At 50.2% G+C, this 16,602-nt stretch overlaps 3 protein-coding genes across 3 annotated transcripts in view; all 3 read right to left on the minus strand.

Moving 5' to 3' along the window:
* Positions 1–16,602, minus strand: part of LOC306815426 (uncharacterized protein) — a 135,125-nt gene that overhangs the window by 89,343 nt on the left and 29,180 nt on the right. The gene's annotated exons all lie outside the window — the stretch shown is intronic.
* Positions 1–16,602, minus strand: part of LOC306815427 (class I histocompatibility antigen, F10 alpha chain-like) — a 235,813-nt gene that overhangs the window by 82,224 nt on the left and 136,987 nt on the right. The gene's annotated exons all lie outside the window — the stretch shown is intronic.
* On the minus strand, positions 327–3,041 carry LOC306815422 (zinc finger protein 541-like). Its single transcript, XM_079331984.1, has 5 exons — positions 2,955–3,041; positions 2,540–2,628; positions 1,917–2,000; positions 918–1,081; positions 327–456 (listed from the first exon to the last, which is right to left on the minus strand). The coding sequence occupies exons 1-5, from the start codon at positions 3,016–3,018 to the stop codon at positions 339–341; spliced, it is 519 nt and encodes a 172-aa protein (XP_079188110.1). The 5' UTR covers positions 3,019–3,041; the 3' UTR covers positions 327–338.

Here is a 16,602-nt window from a genome sequence, read left to right on the forward strand (position 1 = left end):
CAAATGCTGTGTTTGTAACACCACACAAATGGAACAACCATTGCTTGAGGATTTCATACAGACAAAAGACAAAACTGAACAAACTTTGGTTTAATGAACAGGACAGCTTTTGTCTTAACACACACTAAATGAGGAAAGGAGGAGCATAGCCAACAACACCAAACCTCTTACATTTACGAATACATCTAATACAACTAATGAAATTCTAATCATACTAACAAATCTTAGCTAATCAATTGAGAAATGCCTATCTAGTAAACTAAAGAGAAGAATAAAGCAGCCTAAAATCTTTGGAAACCATCCTATTTCGATCTAGTCCTCTTGATGGCTAACTCTTGCTAGGCCTGGAGAGCTGCAGGGCTAATTTGGTTTTTCTTCTTAGCCAGAGGCTCTGCTTCCTTCCGTGGGCCATGTCTTCTCCTGTGTGCATTCCTTTCCTTCATGGTTGCAAACACCCTGGAAGATAGGAAACAAACCATCCATTGTTCATTCATTACACACCATTAAACCCATCTCCCAGATTTCCATTTCTCTATGTATTTCTCTGTCTTTCCAGGCTGAGACACCTATGTGAATTTTTCAGCACCACGAATCTTTGTTGTTTCAGTTCCTTGCGATTTCTTTCTCTTTTTGCCTCAATCTCTTTTGAATTCCACCAGCAGCATCAAAACAAGCTCTGGTGTGCCTATTCCTACTTGTTTGAGCTGTGCCTTGTTGGGGCACGGCAAGGTTCCAGTCTGAATGCTGGGCTTTAAGTGAGCAGTTTGGGTTGAAATTGGGCTGTAAGCACGTTGAGCACGGCTGCGAGGGGCCATCCTCCAAGTGGCCTGGGCTTGCCCCGTGGTGCCTTTGGGAAGGGCCAGCGTGTTTTAGTGCCAGGGCCGGGCTGTGAGCAGCCAGAGGAAGAAGTTGCGCACCGTTGGCACTGCCCGCAGGGAAAGGGGCCTCCCGCCGAGCGGGGCGGCTGGGCCGGGTGGCAGCAGGGACACTCCGCCTTGCGGGCCCTCTTGCGCCTTCTCTTGCCTGTCTCCCCATGCTCCTTTCTGGGAGGGCTTTGGCTCCTCTTTGCTTCACGCACCTTCTGGAAAATAAAGGATCCTCATCAATATTTCCTTCCTTACACAAAGCTGGAAATCAGAGCGTCCAGCGCAAAAATCTTTTGGCTTAAGGAAATTGCTCCAAACCCTGAAGAGCTGAGAAAATGCCTGGATTTGGAGGTGGGCTGTGCTGGTGGGGTGTCAACACAGCACCTTGCAGGAAAAATCACCTCCTTTCTACTGCCCACAGGCCTGTGTTAAATACATGGGTGTCTTCAGATCTACATTTTTTTAATATACCTCTCTGCCTAACATCTCTCTATCCCTATGTTTCCTCCACAAATACCTATGGAATGGGTTTTCAATTGAGTCCAATTAGTGAAGACCCATGGTTACCCAGTTTCTATTCCCCTAAATGATCTCTCTCTCTGTGAACCAAAATTGAGTTTTCCTGTAAGAATAGTTGGAGCGGAGGCACAGCACTGGCAGGTCATTTTTGGGGAGTCTGCTGGGATGCTGCAAAAGATCCCTTAAAATCTGCAGCATGTCCATGAACGCAGCCAGGATTGGAGATGTTAGCAAGTGGTGGGAAATGAAGGATCTGATTGGCATCAGTGAGGGTGCCAGCCCCTGAGTAACCAGTCTACAGAGAGTCAAAGCCGATTTTGGTGAAGGTGCTGCTGTGTTGGGTCAAAGGGGTGCTCCAGAATTCCCTATTTCAGAGCAGCAGCACAATGAAGATCATGGCAGCATCTGCTCTGCCCTTCCCAGGGCACGGAACCTGGCAGAGCTGCGTCTTGCATGGCTTACCAGCAGGTTTTGTCCCCTTCTCTCAGTTTCTTGACACTGCTGGCTTGTCTTGACTTTCTTCCCACTCACCTGAGCAAGAGTGCGGGCAAGTCTATGTTCTTTTTTCCAGGAGTAGTAGTACTCCACACACTGTGCCACAGTCTTACTTGGAATCTGTTGTGGAAAGAAAAAGAAGGAATGTGAAATGGCCATCCTGTAGTGTGGGTGGGAGAAGAAGTAGAGCATGGGGAAAAGGAGGAAGTAAAAGCATGGAGTAAGTGGAGTAGGGCATAGAATGAAATAAATAGGGAGTAGAAGAGGCATTCTGCCACGTGCAAAGCCATGTCTTATTCTCTGTAATGCATAACACATGTGATGCACAGATCAAGAACAAATCCACCCAGCACAGTTTTTCTTTCCCTTCCAGTCCTCCCGGCACAATATGTTGAGGAAGCAGCAGCACAAGCATGCGACAAATGTGACAGGATAAAACTGTGTCTTCCAAAAGAGCTTGGAGGAAAGGGCTGGAGAGGCACAATCACTGCTTTCACACAGGATTATCATCCGCAGGAAAAGGGATGCCCCATATCTCTATTATTCCAATATTTTTCATCTAGGAGAAGAGTGAGACTGAATTGCAGTATTTGGAATCAGAAATAAGCAACATTTCCCTCTTATGATCTGCCAGTGTAAAGAACGTCCTATGGCTTTACCTGCTTCTGGATGAGATGAAAATCCTTGCCATAGGTGTGAAAAGCCTTTTGGAAGGACTCCTTCTCCTCAGGTGTCCATCTGTCAGAGCCTGGCAAATAAAAGCAGCAGGTAAATTGATGCTTCTTGCCCCTTGAGGTAGATCCCACTGGCCACCAAGAGGCAATTGGCGCTATCCATCATTCACCTGTGCACATGTCTGCTCCCTCAGAAAGTAAGGAAGGCAAGAGCAGGCATTGCCCAGGGCAAAAAGCACAGGAAAGAAGTCAGGCTGAAGGACTAGATTCTGCTGCTTTCCCCGCCCCCAGAGAAGATGAGACCTTGTACAGGTGTTGCTGTTGAAGCGTAAATGCCTGACATGGCAGCTAATGGGACGGCAGCATCTGTGAGTGAAGGAACAAGCTCTGCTTTGCTTACCTGCGTAATGGTAATCAGCCAAGGGGTGGCCTTGAGGTGTTGGAGGCCCCCCTGAGAGCAACATCTGCAGAGCCTCCTGCAAGATCAAAGGGACACAGGCTTCAGCTACCCAACCACATGGAAAAGAGCCAAGAAACATAAATGCTGCCTTTCATCTACTTTGCCTCTTCAGGCATTCCTTCCACTGGCCCTCTTATGGGTCAAACCTTGCCATTTGCTGCCAATCCCCCCTTGTTTTTGCTACCCAGTCCTTTAGTCATGCTCCCCAAGAGTGGCATGTGGCTCACCAACTCCAGCATTTTGCTCCTCCTGCACCCAGAATTGTCTCAGCTTGCTGAGGATTCTGTGAGTTTTCCCTCAATCCACCCCAAAATGTCTTGGAGAACCAAGATCTCCCCCGGAGATTTGCAAGGCAGCAGGCTGTGGGTCCTTGGGCCAGTGCCTCCAGGAGAGATGTTGTCCTTGCCAGAGCCATTTGGGCTGAGCCCTGTGTGAGTCCATGTGAGCCTCTCGTCTGTTTCTGCCCAACGACCCTCACCTGAGGCCTGCGCTGGCCAGGGATGGGAGGAACGCCAAGTGACTGTGAAAAGCAGGTGATGCCTACCAGGACTGGTTTCTCATGAAAACTAGTCACGGGGCGCTGACTCAACAAAGCTCCCACAGATGGAAGAACAATGGACTGGTCTGGTATGGGCTACCTGCGTGTGTTCATAATAACAAAGATGGTTTGGTGTGCCTTGAAGTATCTTGTTTCCACCTGTTCCTCAGGGTAACGAGCTCCACATACAATAGTCCATAAATCTTTCCACCTTTTGGCCAGAAGCCACTCGCTTTAGGAAAGGACTATAAAAGTGACTTTCTCAGAGGAGACCCCCGAGATCTTCCCAGAGGGCAACAGACATCTATTGGCTGGCTCCACGAGGATTCGTCTGCCCATCTTGGTAGCTATAATCCCAACCCCCTTTCTCTCTCTCTCTCTCTATCTCTGTCCCACTATTGCATTTTCGTTGGCACTAAATAAAGTGCATTTCTGCAAATGTAAACTGGTTTTGTCCCCTGCTGTGTCTTTTGCGCTCTGAGATCCATAAAAGAACCAGCCACGACTCCCGATCGGGTTGGGCAGATCGTGACACAACTCAAGAGCACACAGCCAGCAGTATCAGATGAATCAAAATAACATTATCCCCACCCATAAAATTTTGGCTAGAAAGTCAGAGGTTGCTCAGCAAAACCCACTCACCCTTCAACAGCCCCAGTTTTCCTGTGGGCAAGTCTGACAGACAATAGAAATTGACTGTAGGCTATTGTGCCTTGAATGAAGTGACTCCACTGTGGGAGCTAAGACAGAGCACTGTGGATTTAATTAGCATAAGCAGCTTGATAAACAAGATGTCTTGGCAAGAGCAAACAGAGCTTTGAAGACTCCATGAAGATTGGATCAAGACTGGTGACAGGAAAGAAGAATGAATCAGATAAAAATGTTGCAAAATGTGTAAGCTTCTCTGTGTGATGTTTAACCCAACCAATGTAGTAAAAAATGACGAGTTTTCCTAAAAGTGGTATATAAGCACCTGTAGCTCAGAGTAAATTTGGATTCTGATCAGCAGTCACTAGACCCCCTCTCTCTCCCAGTTGTTGATTCTCCAGTGCTGAGCGCTGCCGTGCCGGACACGCTGGATCTCCAGGAGGAGCTGGAGCCCAAGGCAGCAAAGTGGCTCCATTGACATTGTCAATGCATTTTTCTCCATTCCTTTGGAAGCAGAGTGCAGGCCTCAGTTTACTTTCACCTGGAGGGACATGCAGCACACCTGGAACCGACTGCCCCAGGGGTGGAAACACAGCCCCACCATCTGCCATGAGCTGATCCAGGCTGCACTGGAGAAGGGTAAAGCTCTAAAACATCTGCAATACATCAATAACATCATTATGTGGAGGAACAGGGCAATAAAAGTATTTGAGAAAGAAGAGAGGATCATTCAGATTCTGCTGGAAGGAGGTTTCCCCATGGAGAAGAGCAGAGAGATCCAGTTCCTGGGAGTAGAGTGGCAAGATGGACAGAGCCAGATCCCCACTGAAATGATCAATGAGATCATCACAATATCTCCACCAAGCAGCAAGAAGGAAACACAAGCTTTCCTAGGGGCCTTAGGTTTGTAGAGGATGCATTCCTGGGTGCAGCCACATTGTGAGCCCTCTCTACCTGGTCACCCTAAGAAGAACAATTCCAGCTGTGGCCCCGAACAGCAACAAATCTTCACCCAGACCAAGCAGAAAATCACTCATGCAGTGCCCTTGGCCCAGTCAGTATGGGACCAGAGGTGAGGAATGTGCTTTACTCTGCAGCCAAGAACAATGGCTTGTCCTGGAGCCTTTAGCAGAGGTGCCTGGGGAGACTCGAGGCCAAACACTAGAATTCTAGAGTCAAAGTTACAGAAAGTCTGAAGCAAACTACACTCACCAAAAAAAAAAAACAAAAACAAAAACAACCAAACAAAATCTTATCTGCCTATAAGAAGAAAGTTCAAGCCACTTCAAAAGAAATTATCACAAAAGCACAACTCCTCCTGGCACCCTGACTGCTGGTGCTGGGGTGGATGTTTAATGAAAAGGCTCCTCTACCCACCACGCCACCCACACCACATGGAGCCCATGGATTGCTCTCATCACACAGCACGGCCGGATTAGAAACACAAATCACCCTGAAATTTTAAAAACACTTAAAACCGGACACAAGATAAAAACTTTAGTCTCGCTAACAAAAAGGAGCAGAAACAAGTAACCCAGGCTAAAAAGCTCCACCATACAACCAACTAGCAGCACAAGAAACACGCTGTGCTCTTGTCACTGACAGTTTCTGTCTCATGGTTGAGATGAACCAGAAGTGGAAAGTGGCCGCAGGGAGCCCCACACGACGAGTCACACAAGCTACTGAAGGAGAAGGTGAATCAAGTGCACTTGCTGAACTCAAAGCCATTCAGCTGGCCCTGGACACTGCTGAAAGAGAGAACTGGCCAAAGCTCTACCCTTATACTGAATCATAAATAGTAACCTATGCTCTGTGGAGTTAGACAGAAAGGTAAAAAAAGGCCAGTTAGCAACACAAAGGAAAACCAATTAAGGCTGCTGATGAGTGCAAAAACATTGCCACTCAGACAAACTCTCTGTAAAAGTCCATCATGTAGACGGCCACGTCCCCAAAAGTCAGGCTAATAAAGAACACTAAAACAAGGAGCATGTAGATCAAGCTACAAAAATAGAGATGTCACAAATACATTCAAATTAGCAAAATAAGGGAGAGTTGTTTGTAGCTCAGTAGGCCCATAGTGTCTCAAGCCATCAAGGCAAAAATGCCACCTATAAGTAGGCACAAAACTGAAAATCACATTTAACTATAAAGTGCATTTCTCAAGTTATCCACAACTGTAAGACATGTGCTAAAATCAAGCAAGCCAAACAGTAAAGCCTCTTTAATATGGGGGACAAATATAAGTATAAAGAAGCCCAGCAAATGAACTACATCACACTGCCTCAAACCCCCCAAGGCATGTGCTACGTGATCACAATTGTAGAAGCCACCACTAGATCATTAGAAACCTACACTGTACCTCACACTAGTACTCAAAACACCTTCTGAAGCCCAAAAAAGCAAGTCCTATAAAGACACAGCACCCCTGAGAGAATCGAATCAGACAACAGGACCCATTTCAAGAACAGCCTTAGAAACACCTCAGCCAAAAACCAGGATATTGAATAAATAGATCATATCCTTTATCACACACCAGCTGCCAGGAAAGTTGAACTGTACAACAGACTACTTCAAATTACCCTAAAGGCACTTGGCAGGGAAACATCCAAAAATTGAGAAATGAACTTAGCAAAAGCCACCTAAATAGTCAACACCTGAGAGTCCATCACTCAAGCAAGTCCTGCCCAGTCTGAAGCCTTGCACACACTGGATGGGGATAAAGTCCCTGTAGGACACATAAAAGGTATTTTAAGACTGTTTAGATTAGGCCCACCTCAAGCAAAGGCAAAACAATCTGTACCATTGTTTTTGCTCAAATCCTAGTTACACTTAGTTGGTAATGCAGAAAGATAAAGAAACCCATTGAGTACCACAGAAAAACATAATCTTAAGTGAGAACTGTGTGTAAAGTTTCACTGTGGATAAAAATATATAGCAGAGTTGAAAGAAGGTATTAATTAAGGTAGGATGCAGATGGTAATAGAATAAGGAGTAGATCATGTCTGAAGTTGCAATGCAAGATGCAAGCAGAAGTATACATTCTATCACCATCTGCTGAAACCAGGTGGAGCAGGGCTCCTTATCTCTTCCATGACCCATCCTCAGACCTCCTCCCCACAAGGAGTTACACCTTATGGCAGATGCCCCACCCAAGGAGAAAAGCCAAGGATTTCCTACCTAAATAAAATCTGAAATTTGAAACATCAGAGCAGCCTTTCCCACTAAATTCCCAGAAGAAGACCAGGCCTATCTTCATCACCACTAGATGTTAAAAAAGTAACTACATCCTTCTCCAAAATCATTGCTTCAACAAAACCACATCTGTCACTCCAAGAAAACTACAGGTACCATTATTCAGACTGTAACCAACACCCTGAGCAACAGGGTTACAGGTTGCATTCTGACCTTGCCAGTCTTTTGGTCTTTATATTACTACACTTTTATTTTCATTTTCTCAGTGAAAAACTGCTATTCTAAATCCCATATCTTTGCCTGAGAGCTCCTCAATTTCCAAGTCATATTAATTTAGAGGGAGGGAGTTTACATTTTTTGTTTCAAGAGAAGCTCCAGAGCTCCTTAACAGACACCTGTCTTTTAATCCAAGACAGTTCCCTGCTGCAGCTCCATCCCCATGGCAGGATCCGCGCTGGATGATCCCCAGGGACCCCCGGTGGGCAGAGCCCCCCTGAGCCCTGGTGCTGCTGATCCGTGTTGGGAAGACACCTGGCTGGGGGCTGCACACCCTCCCCGTGGCCTGGATTTTCTCTGCATTTCTCTTTGTCCTTCCCAAACACCCAAAACCAGGGTAAAAATAGAGATGTTAAATAACGACCTGCTTGGAGACACGGGGGGATCTTCCAGGGGATGCGGGGGACGCTCGGATCCAGGGATTTGAGGGGTCCTGGGAGGGACCTGGGGGTTGCTCAGGGCGTTGGGCACCCCAGTTCCAGCGCCTCTGGCTGCGCTGGGAGACGGCTGGGAGAGGAGGAGGAGGAGGAAGAGGAGGAACGGGAAGAGACGGAAGAGAAGCAGCGGGAGGAAGAGGAGGGACACAGGAGGAGCGGCAGGAAAAGGAGGAGCGAATTTGGAACCACGCGCTTCTCCCGCCCACACGGACCGCAGCGTCCCCCAGGAGCGGCAGAATCGCCGCCCCAAGAACCCGCAGGTGAGCGGGGAGTGGGAGCTCGCCCCAAATCCATCATGGGGGGCTCCGGGAGCGTTTTATTTTGCGGTTCAGGGGATGTTTTGATTTGCAGGAGCCCAAAGCCGAGTCCCGAAGCGGGGAGAGCTCAGAGGGGCGATCCCGGAGCCGGAGGACCCCTGGCAGCCTGGAGGGGTGCGGGAGGTTGGTGCTGAGCGGGCTCCGGGCCCCCGAGGCTGAAAGGGGCGCTGACTGCTCCAGCTGCCCTTGGGCAGCGCCACCATCAAACCCAACGCGCTCAGCCCTTGTTTTCCCCCCAAACCAGGATTTCCCAAACCTTTGGTTGCATTGAGGAGGAGAAGGCCATGAGAACCAGGTCGATGGTGCAGGAGCTGCAGGCAGGTGAGGAGGAAGTCAGTGCCCCTTTCCCCCTGTGTTCTGCTCCATCTCCCAGCCCAGCACGGCCCCGGCTGCAGCGCAGCCCTGGGGGGATCTCCTTGCCCTTGCCTCTGGCACGGAGGCAAATCCCATCCTGTCCTTGTCCTTCCTCCCCCAGACAAGGAGCTGAGCACGGACAGCAGGGAGGACAAATCCCCGCGGCACAGCCTCGGGCAAGAGGCCGTTTGCAGCGGCTCCACGGCGCAGGAATGCAACGGGGAGGAAAAGCCCCGCAGATCCCGCAGCAGGAGGCGCTGCAAACGCACAGCCCGGGGATCCCAGCAGGAAAAAGCCAGCCCGGGCCGGGGAGGCGGCCGGAGCTCGGAGCTGGGGCTGCGTGAGTGGCTTCACCATGGGGAGAAGACCCACAAGTGCTCGGAATGTGGGAAGGGCTTTAGGAGGAGATCGAACCTGATCAGACACCAGAGAATCCACACGGGGGAACGGCCCTATGAGTGTGGGGAGTGTGGGAAGAGATTCAGAGTGAGCTCACACCTGACTGAGCACCAGAGGATCCACACGGGGGAGAGGCCTTATGAATGTGATAAATGCAGGAAGAGGTTTCACACCAGCTCCAATCTTCTCAAGCACTCTCGCATACACAGGGATGAGAGGCCATTCTGCTGCCCTGACTGCAAGAAGAGTTTCAAGTGCAACTCACATCTCATGATCCACCGGCTCGTCCACACGGGGGAGAGGTCCTATGAGTGTGATAAATGCAGGAAGAGGTTTCAGGGAAGCAGCAGTCTTGTCCTGCACTATCGTACTCACTGGGATGAGAGACCTTATGAGTGTCATGACTGCGGAAAGGGCTTCAAGCACAACTCCACCCTCACTGTCCACCGGCGCATCCACACTGGGGAGAGACCCTACAAGTGTCCTGTGTGTGGGAAGAGCTTCTCACAGAGCTCTCACTTGACCAGACACCAACAGAGTCTCCACTGAGGGAAGCCCTGCAAGTGCCCTGAGTGTGGGAAGAGCTTCGTGCGCTGCTGCAGCTCCATCCCCATGGCAGGATCCGTGCTGGATGATCCCCAGTGACCCCCGGTGGGCAGAGCTCCCCTGAGCCCTGGTGCTGCTGATCTCTGTTGGTAAGACACAAAAGAACGTCTTTGTGGACATGGGGGGATCTTCCAGGGGATGTGGGGAAAGCTGCATTCCAGGGATTTAAAGAGTCCTTGAGGGTTGCTCAGGGCATTGGGCACCCCAGGCCCAGCAGCTCCAGCTGCACTGGGAGACCCTGGCTGAGGTTCTTGTGCAACTGATCAATGACGCACTGCCCTGACACTGTCCCCATGTCCCCCTGTCCCGGCTCCTGCTGTCCCCTGTCCAGGATCCCCCTCTCCACCCTTCAGTCCCCTTGCCCCCATCTCATCCCACTGTCACTCCTGTCCTGCTCCCATCCCAGTCCAAATCCCATTCCTGGTTTCATTCCCTGTCCATGTCTTGTATTCTCTGCCTGGTTGCCGTTCACATATTCCCAGTCCAATATTCCATGTGCTTTTTCCCTTTTTGTATTCCCAGTCCTACTCCCATTCCCATATTTGCATTTCTATATTTCCAGTCCCCTTCCCATATTCCCATTGGCAATCCTGTTCCTGTATTCCCATTTCCATTCCTTGTCCTATGTTGTTAATCCCCTTCCCATATCATCTCCCCAGTTATTATTTCCATATTCCCGGTTCCTGTTTTCACTCCTGTTTCCATGTCCCTGTCCCCATTCCCAGTTCCATTCCCAGTGCCTGTCCCCATTCCCAGTTGTTGGAATGTGTAACACAGAAGTCTCTTTGAGTCCCTCCGAGAGAGAACAGAATAGAAGAATTAAATTCAAAACATTTTCAGAAATGAACTATATTAAGCCACACCAACATGACATAGATCTCTAAGGTTTAAAGAATTAGAAATATTAAGATACATAGATATGATGTAGAAATATAAATCATAGTGTGAAAAAGGTAGAAATATATTTTAAATGTCCTAAGAAGTAAAAGCAGTAGAATCTCATGTAAAAAAAACAAAGCTGCATTGAAAGCTTAAACGCACAGTTCTTGACAGAATAAAAGTAGAATAAATTTTTTTTATATTCTTCCCATTAAACAGATAGGCCACGTGCACAACTTAGACGTAAATGTTCGTATTAGAAAACCAGAAATCTAATAGGTTTAGGAGAAATGCTTCAGGTTTCTGGTTTTGGCTCACTGGGTAGTTTGTCAATAAAAATCCGTGTATTGGAGCCAGAGCTCCCTCTTGCTCCTCTCTCGTTGCTCTCTCTTCCTCCACAACCATCATCATCACCACTACCAGCATGTGAGAGAAGAAGAAGAGGAAGATGAAGAAGAGAAGAACAGAAGAAGAAAGGCTAGGGAGCATCTGCCTCTGGAGACTCTGCACCAGCCGCAGCTTCGACCTCTTGCAGCAGAGAGCTGCTCCTGCTTCCATCGGGACTTTATGGCAGAGAGATTGAACAGGGACTGGAGAGCCTTGGGCTCTTTGCCTTTGGAGCCTGACGTGCCTTCACAAGAAACAACTTTACAGCAGCCAGCAGCTGCTCTGCTCTGGGAAGATCTAAAGCCACAACCAATCCCCACAGCCGGTGCCAGTCCCGGTGCCGTTCCTGAGGGCGCCTCTGCCACAGGGCCCTGAGGGCTCCACAGCTCGGGCTGCCTGTGCCACACGAACCCTTCAGCCCTGCTGCTGCCCTTGGCAGCTGCAGAGAGCACAAGGCTTTGGGCATTGCTCAGGGCCCCCAGCTGGCCACAGCAGCCCATCCTGCCAGCAGCCCTGGGCTCAGAGCCCTCCCTCCTGCTGGGGCCGGGCAGGGGCCATGGGCCTGCCCCAGGCTCCTGTTCTTGGCACTGGGAGTGACTGGGAATTACTGGAAGCATGCTGAGTGACACTGGGATCATACTGGATCATACTGGCAGCAACTGGGACTGCACTGAGCATGACTGGGAGTGGCTGTGAGCAACTGGGATCAGGCTGGAACAAACTCAGGGCAATTGGCAGTGACTGGGAACATGCTGGCAGCAACTGGGATATACTGGGGAAGACTGACACTATAGTGGGGGTAAATGGGAGCAACTGTAACCACATTGGATAATAATGGGAGCAGCTATGCCTGTGCCAGGGCCATACTGGGATCCTACTGGAACTGGCTGGCATCATACTGGAATCAGACTGGGAGTGACTGGAAAATTGCTGGCTGTGACTGGAGCCATGCTGTAGGTGACTGGGAGCAACTGGACCCACACTGGGAGTGACAGGGAGTCACTCTGGGCATGACTGGAATAACACTGGGAGTATCTGGGAATCACTGGGATCATACTGGAGTGACTGGGATTGTAGCAGAAGTGTCTGAGATCCTCCTGGAAGTGACTGGGACCATACTGGGACTGACTGGAGCCATACTGGGATCATTCTGGGAGCTACTGGGATTACAATGGTGTGAATGGAACCTGACTGGGGGTTACTGGGAGCTCCTGAGCTCATGTTGGGAGGCAAACATGGACACATTGGGAGCAGCTGGGATCAACTGGAAGGTACTGGAAATAGGGTGAGGGAACTGAGATCACAAGTGGGATTATACTGGGAGTAAGTAGAACTATACTTTGGGCAACTGACAGAAATGGGTCATGCTGGAGGCAACTGGGAGTAACTGGGAAAGACTGGAATCATTCGGAGGTAACTAGAAGCATGCTGAGCAACTGGGATATACTGGGAGTGTCTGTAACCATACTGGGGGGACTGGGACCACACTGAGAACAGCTGGGATCATGCTGGGGACAACTGGGAGTGAGTGGGGGACTGGCAGCATTCTAGGGACAACTGGGATCATACTGGAAGGAGCTGGGAACAACTGGAACTATTCTGGGAGACTCAGATCATACTGGGATCACACTGACAGTTACTGAAATCATACTGGGATGGACAGTGGGCAGCTGGAACAATGCTGAAAGGAACTGGGAGGAAATGGGAGTGACTGGGATCCAGTGGGAAAGACAGGGAGTCACAGGGATCATACTGGAGGCTGCTGGGGTCATGTTGGCCTTGACAGGGAGCAGCTGGGATCCCACTGGGGGCCACTGGCATCATACTGGTAGTGACTGCGACTGTACTAGTGGCAACTGGGAGAACTGGGAACACACTGGACAAAAGTTGGAGGAACTGGCAGCAACTGGGACCCTGCTGGGGCCAAAGTGTGTCACAATAGGGAGTGACTGGGTTCATACTGGGAGCAACAGGGATCCTGCAGACACCGAGGGGAGGTGACCAGGATCATACTGGGAGTGACCGGGCTCATACTGGGAGCAGCCATTCCCGGCACCGGGACCCCCAAACCCCTTTGTGGCCATCGCGCCCCACCAGCCCCAGCACCCCCACCGGGGTCCTGGCAATCCCAGGGGTCCCTCCCCCCCTCTCAGGGTCCTGCTTTGGGGTTCTGGGGCTCTCCTCTCTCTGGGGTCCCACTCAGGGAAGCCGCGGCTCTCCCGGGGCTCCCCCAAACCGGTGTCCCCCCGCCGATGCCGCCGGCCCCACGCGGTCCCCACGGGCCCCGGCAGAGCTCACAGGGCCTGGCCCGAGAAGCCCAACCCCCACCACGGGGGGACCCGCATCCCCCCACCCCTTGCACTATGAGCACTCTGGGACCAGTACCGGCACCAGAACCAGCACTGGGACCAGAACCACTCCGAGACTGTGACTGAGACCAAGACTGAAAACAGAACCATCACTGAGACTAGTATCCATATAGGACTGAGACTGAGACCAAGACCAGCACTGCTCTGGGATTGAGATCAACACCAGGATCAGATTCAGCACCAGGAGCGCTCCAGGATTGCTCCAAGACTGGGACCGACACCGGGAACGCTCTGGGACCTCCGCATTCACTCCGGGGAGTTTTGGCTGCGCTCCCGAACGGGACTGGGAGGGACCCCTGGGTGGGGCGGGGCCCCATCGGTTCACATCGTCCTGGTGCAGCCAGAACGGTCTATATGGTCCCAGTTTGTACAATCCCGGTTCATTTGATCCCAGTTTGTACAATCCCGGTCCATTTGATCCCAGTTTGTACAATCCCAGTCCGTGTGTTCCCAGTTTGTACAATCCCAGTCCGTGTGTTCCCAGTTTGTACAATCCCAATCTGGTCCCAGTCTGTGCAGCCCCAGTCAGGAGGATCCCAGTCCATGTGATCCCAGCCCCCATCATCCCAGTCTGGATGGTCCTGCATGGATCACACTGCCAGGGTTTGGAATTCCAGTTCCCAGCCAGGAAATGTTGTTCCTGCCTGTATTGGTTTTGGCTGTCCAATTTGAGATTTCCCAACCAAGGCACCTATTTATATCACGGCTTTAACACCTCGATCTTGTTCCCAATCCCTATCTCATTCCTGTTCCCCTTCCCAAACTTTTTTCCATTCCCAATCCTGTTCCCAGTCCCTAACTCGTTCCTGTTCCTGATCCCATTCTCAATCTTCTTACTGTTCCCCTTTCCATTCCCAGTCCTGTTCCTGATCCCGATCCCGTTCCTATTCCCATTCCAATCCTGATCCCTATCTTGTTCCCATTCCCAATCTTCATCCCATTCCTGTTCCCATTCTCAATCCCAATGCCATTCCCATTCCCAATTCTATTCCCGTTCCTATTCCCGATCTCATTCCCATTTCTGACCCCAACCCATTTGCAATCTCGATCCCTTTCCCAATCCTGATTCCGTTCCCATTCCCAAACTCAATTGCATTCCCAATCGCTATTTCATTCCCATTCCCAATCCCGTTCCCGAACCTGATCCCGTTCCCATTCCCAATCCTGATCCTCTTCCCGTTCCTGTTCCCATTCCCGGTCTCGCCGATGTTTCCAGGGAATTGTTTTGATCTCAACCTTCACCCCAAACTGAGGGGGTCAAAACCCCCCAATCCCCAAAATTGGGGTTTGAAGTATTTGGGCTGTCCAACACCTCTGATCCTAAAATTTGGGATTCAGCCCCCCTGATCGCCAAATTCTGAGGTGAAAAACCCCCCAAACCCAAACCCTGAGGTGTCAAACCCCACCCAGATCACAAATTTTAGGATCACCTCAGCCCCCAACTGCTAACTCTGGGGTTAAATCCTCCAAATCCCCAAATTTGGTGTCAAACCTCCCCAAACCCCAAATCCTGAGGTGTAAAAACACCTATGGCCTCAGTTTTTAGGATCAAACCCCCCCCCAGACCCCAAACTTTGGGGTGTCCAATTCCCCAATTCCTAACCTCTGGGGTTTGAAATATCTGGGGTGTCCAAGCCCTCTGATCCTAAAATTTGGGTTAAATGCCCCTGATCCCCAAATTCTGGGGTCAAATCCTCTGATCCCAAACCCTGGGGTGTCAACCCCCCCAAACTTTAGGATCAGACCTCTCCCTTCCCCAAGCTTTGGGGTCAAACCCACCAGACCCAAAACTCCCCCCCCCAAACCACTCCAGCCCTGAGGGCACAGCTGGGTTCATTTAGGGTTGATTTAAGGTTGATTTGGGATTCATTTGTGGTGGGGGCAGCTCCTGGTGCAATGTCTGCAGAGACCCTGGGTATGATGCTGGGAAAAACCCCAAAAACCCCCCAAAAAAACCCCAAAACCCCAAAAACCCCCAAAACACCTGGGGAAACGTGAAAAGGGGATTTGGGGTAGGAAAAGGAGGTTTTGGGATGGAAAATGAGATTTAGAGGGAGGAGAGGGGGATCTGGGGTGGGCATTGAGGATTTTGGGTGGGAAAAGGGATTTGGTGTAGACAGGAAAGGACCTTGGGTGGAAGAAGGGGATTTCGGGTGGGAAAAGGAGATTTTGAGGTGGGAAAAGGGATTTGGGATGCACAAAAGATTTGGGCTGTGCAAAGGCAAATTTGGGGTCTTAAAAGGACTTTTGGGGTATACAAAGAAGAATTTTGGGGCTAAAAAATGGGGATTTGGGATAAAAAAAGAATTTGGGAAAAAAAAAAGGAAGATCTAGAATGAAAAAAAAGGAAGATTTGGGGTAAAAAAGGGAGGATTTGGGGAAAAAATAGAGGATTTGGGCTGAGCTGAATTTACCCGGGGTAGTGGGGGCAGGTGGAAGTTTTGGACAGGGTTAAGACCATTTTTGGGGCAGTTCTGGGGGATTTTGGAGTACTTGCATGGGATTTGAGGTCAGTTCAATGTGGACAGTTTTCTGGGATTTTTTGTGTTTTGGGCTGGTTTTGAGCAATTCTGGGATTTTGGGGGCAGCATTCAGAGATTTTGGGAGGGGGCGTTGGAGAGATTTTAGGGTGTTTCTATAGCATTTAGCAGTGGTTTGGAGGGATTTTAAGGATGGTTTGGAGGGATTTTAGGGGCTTTCTATGGGATTTTGTGGTGTTTCTATAGGATTTTGGGGCAGCCTGAAGGGATTTGGGGCATTTCTGGGCAGTTTTGTGGTATTGAGTGGTGGTTTTGAGGCATTTCTCTGGGATTTTGGGGTGTTTTGGGGCAGTTTTGGGGTATTCAGGGGTGGTTTTGTGGTGTTTCTCTGGGATTTTTGGGCGTTGCTCTGGGATTTGGGGTGTTTTGGGACAGTTTTCAGGTATTCCAGGCAGGTTTTTTTCAGGTTTGGGGTCACTTTTTGGTGAAGGAGATCTGTGGCGTTGCTCTGGGTGATCTTGGAGCCCTGCAGGGCCCCACGGGCGGCGCCGCCTTCACCTCGGTGTTGAACTGCACCAAGGGGATGTTGTGGCGCCCGGGCACAGGCACAGCTCCTTGAACCCGGGAACCTGGCACGGGGAACGGGGTCAGGGACAGCCCAAGAAACCGGGAATGGGACCCCAAAACACCTGGGAATGCTCCCCAA

The sequence above is a fragment of the Erithacus rubecula genome (genome assembly GCF_903797595.1).
Source record: "Erithacus rubecula genome assembly, contig: scaffold_132_arrow_ctg1, whole genome shotgun sequence".
NCBI lineage: Eukaryota > Metazoa > Chordata > Aves > Passeriformes > Muscicapidae > Erithacus > Erithacus rubecula.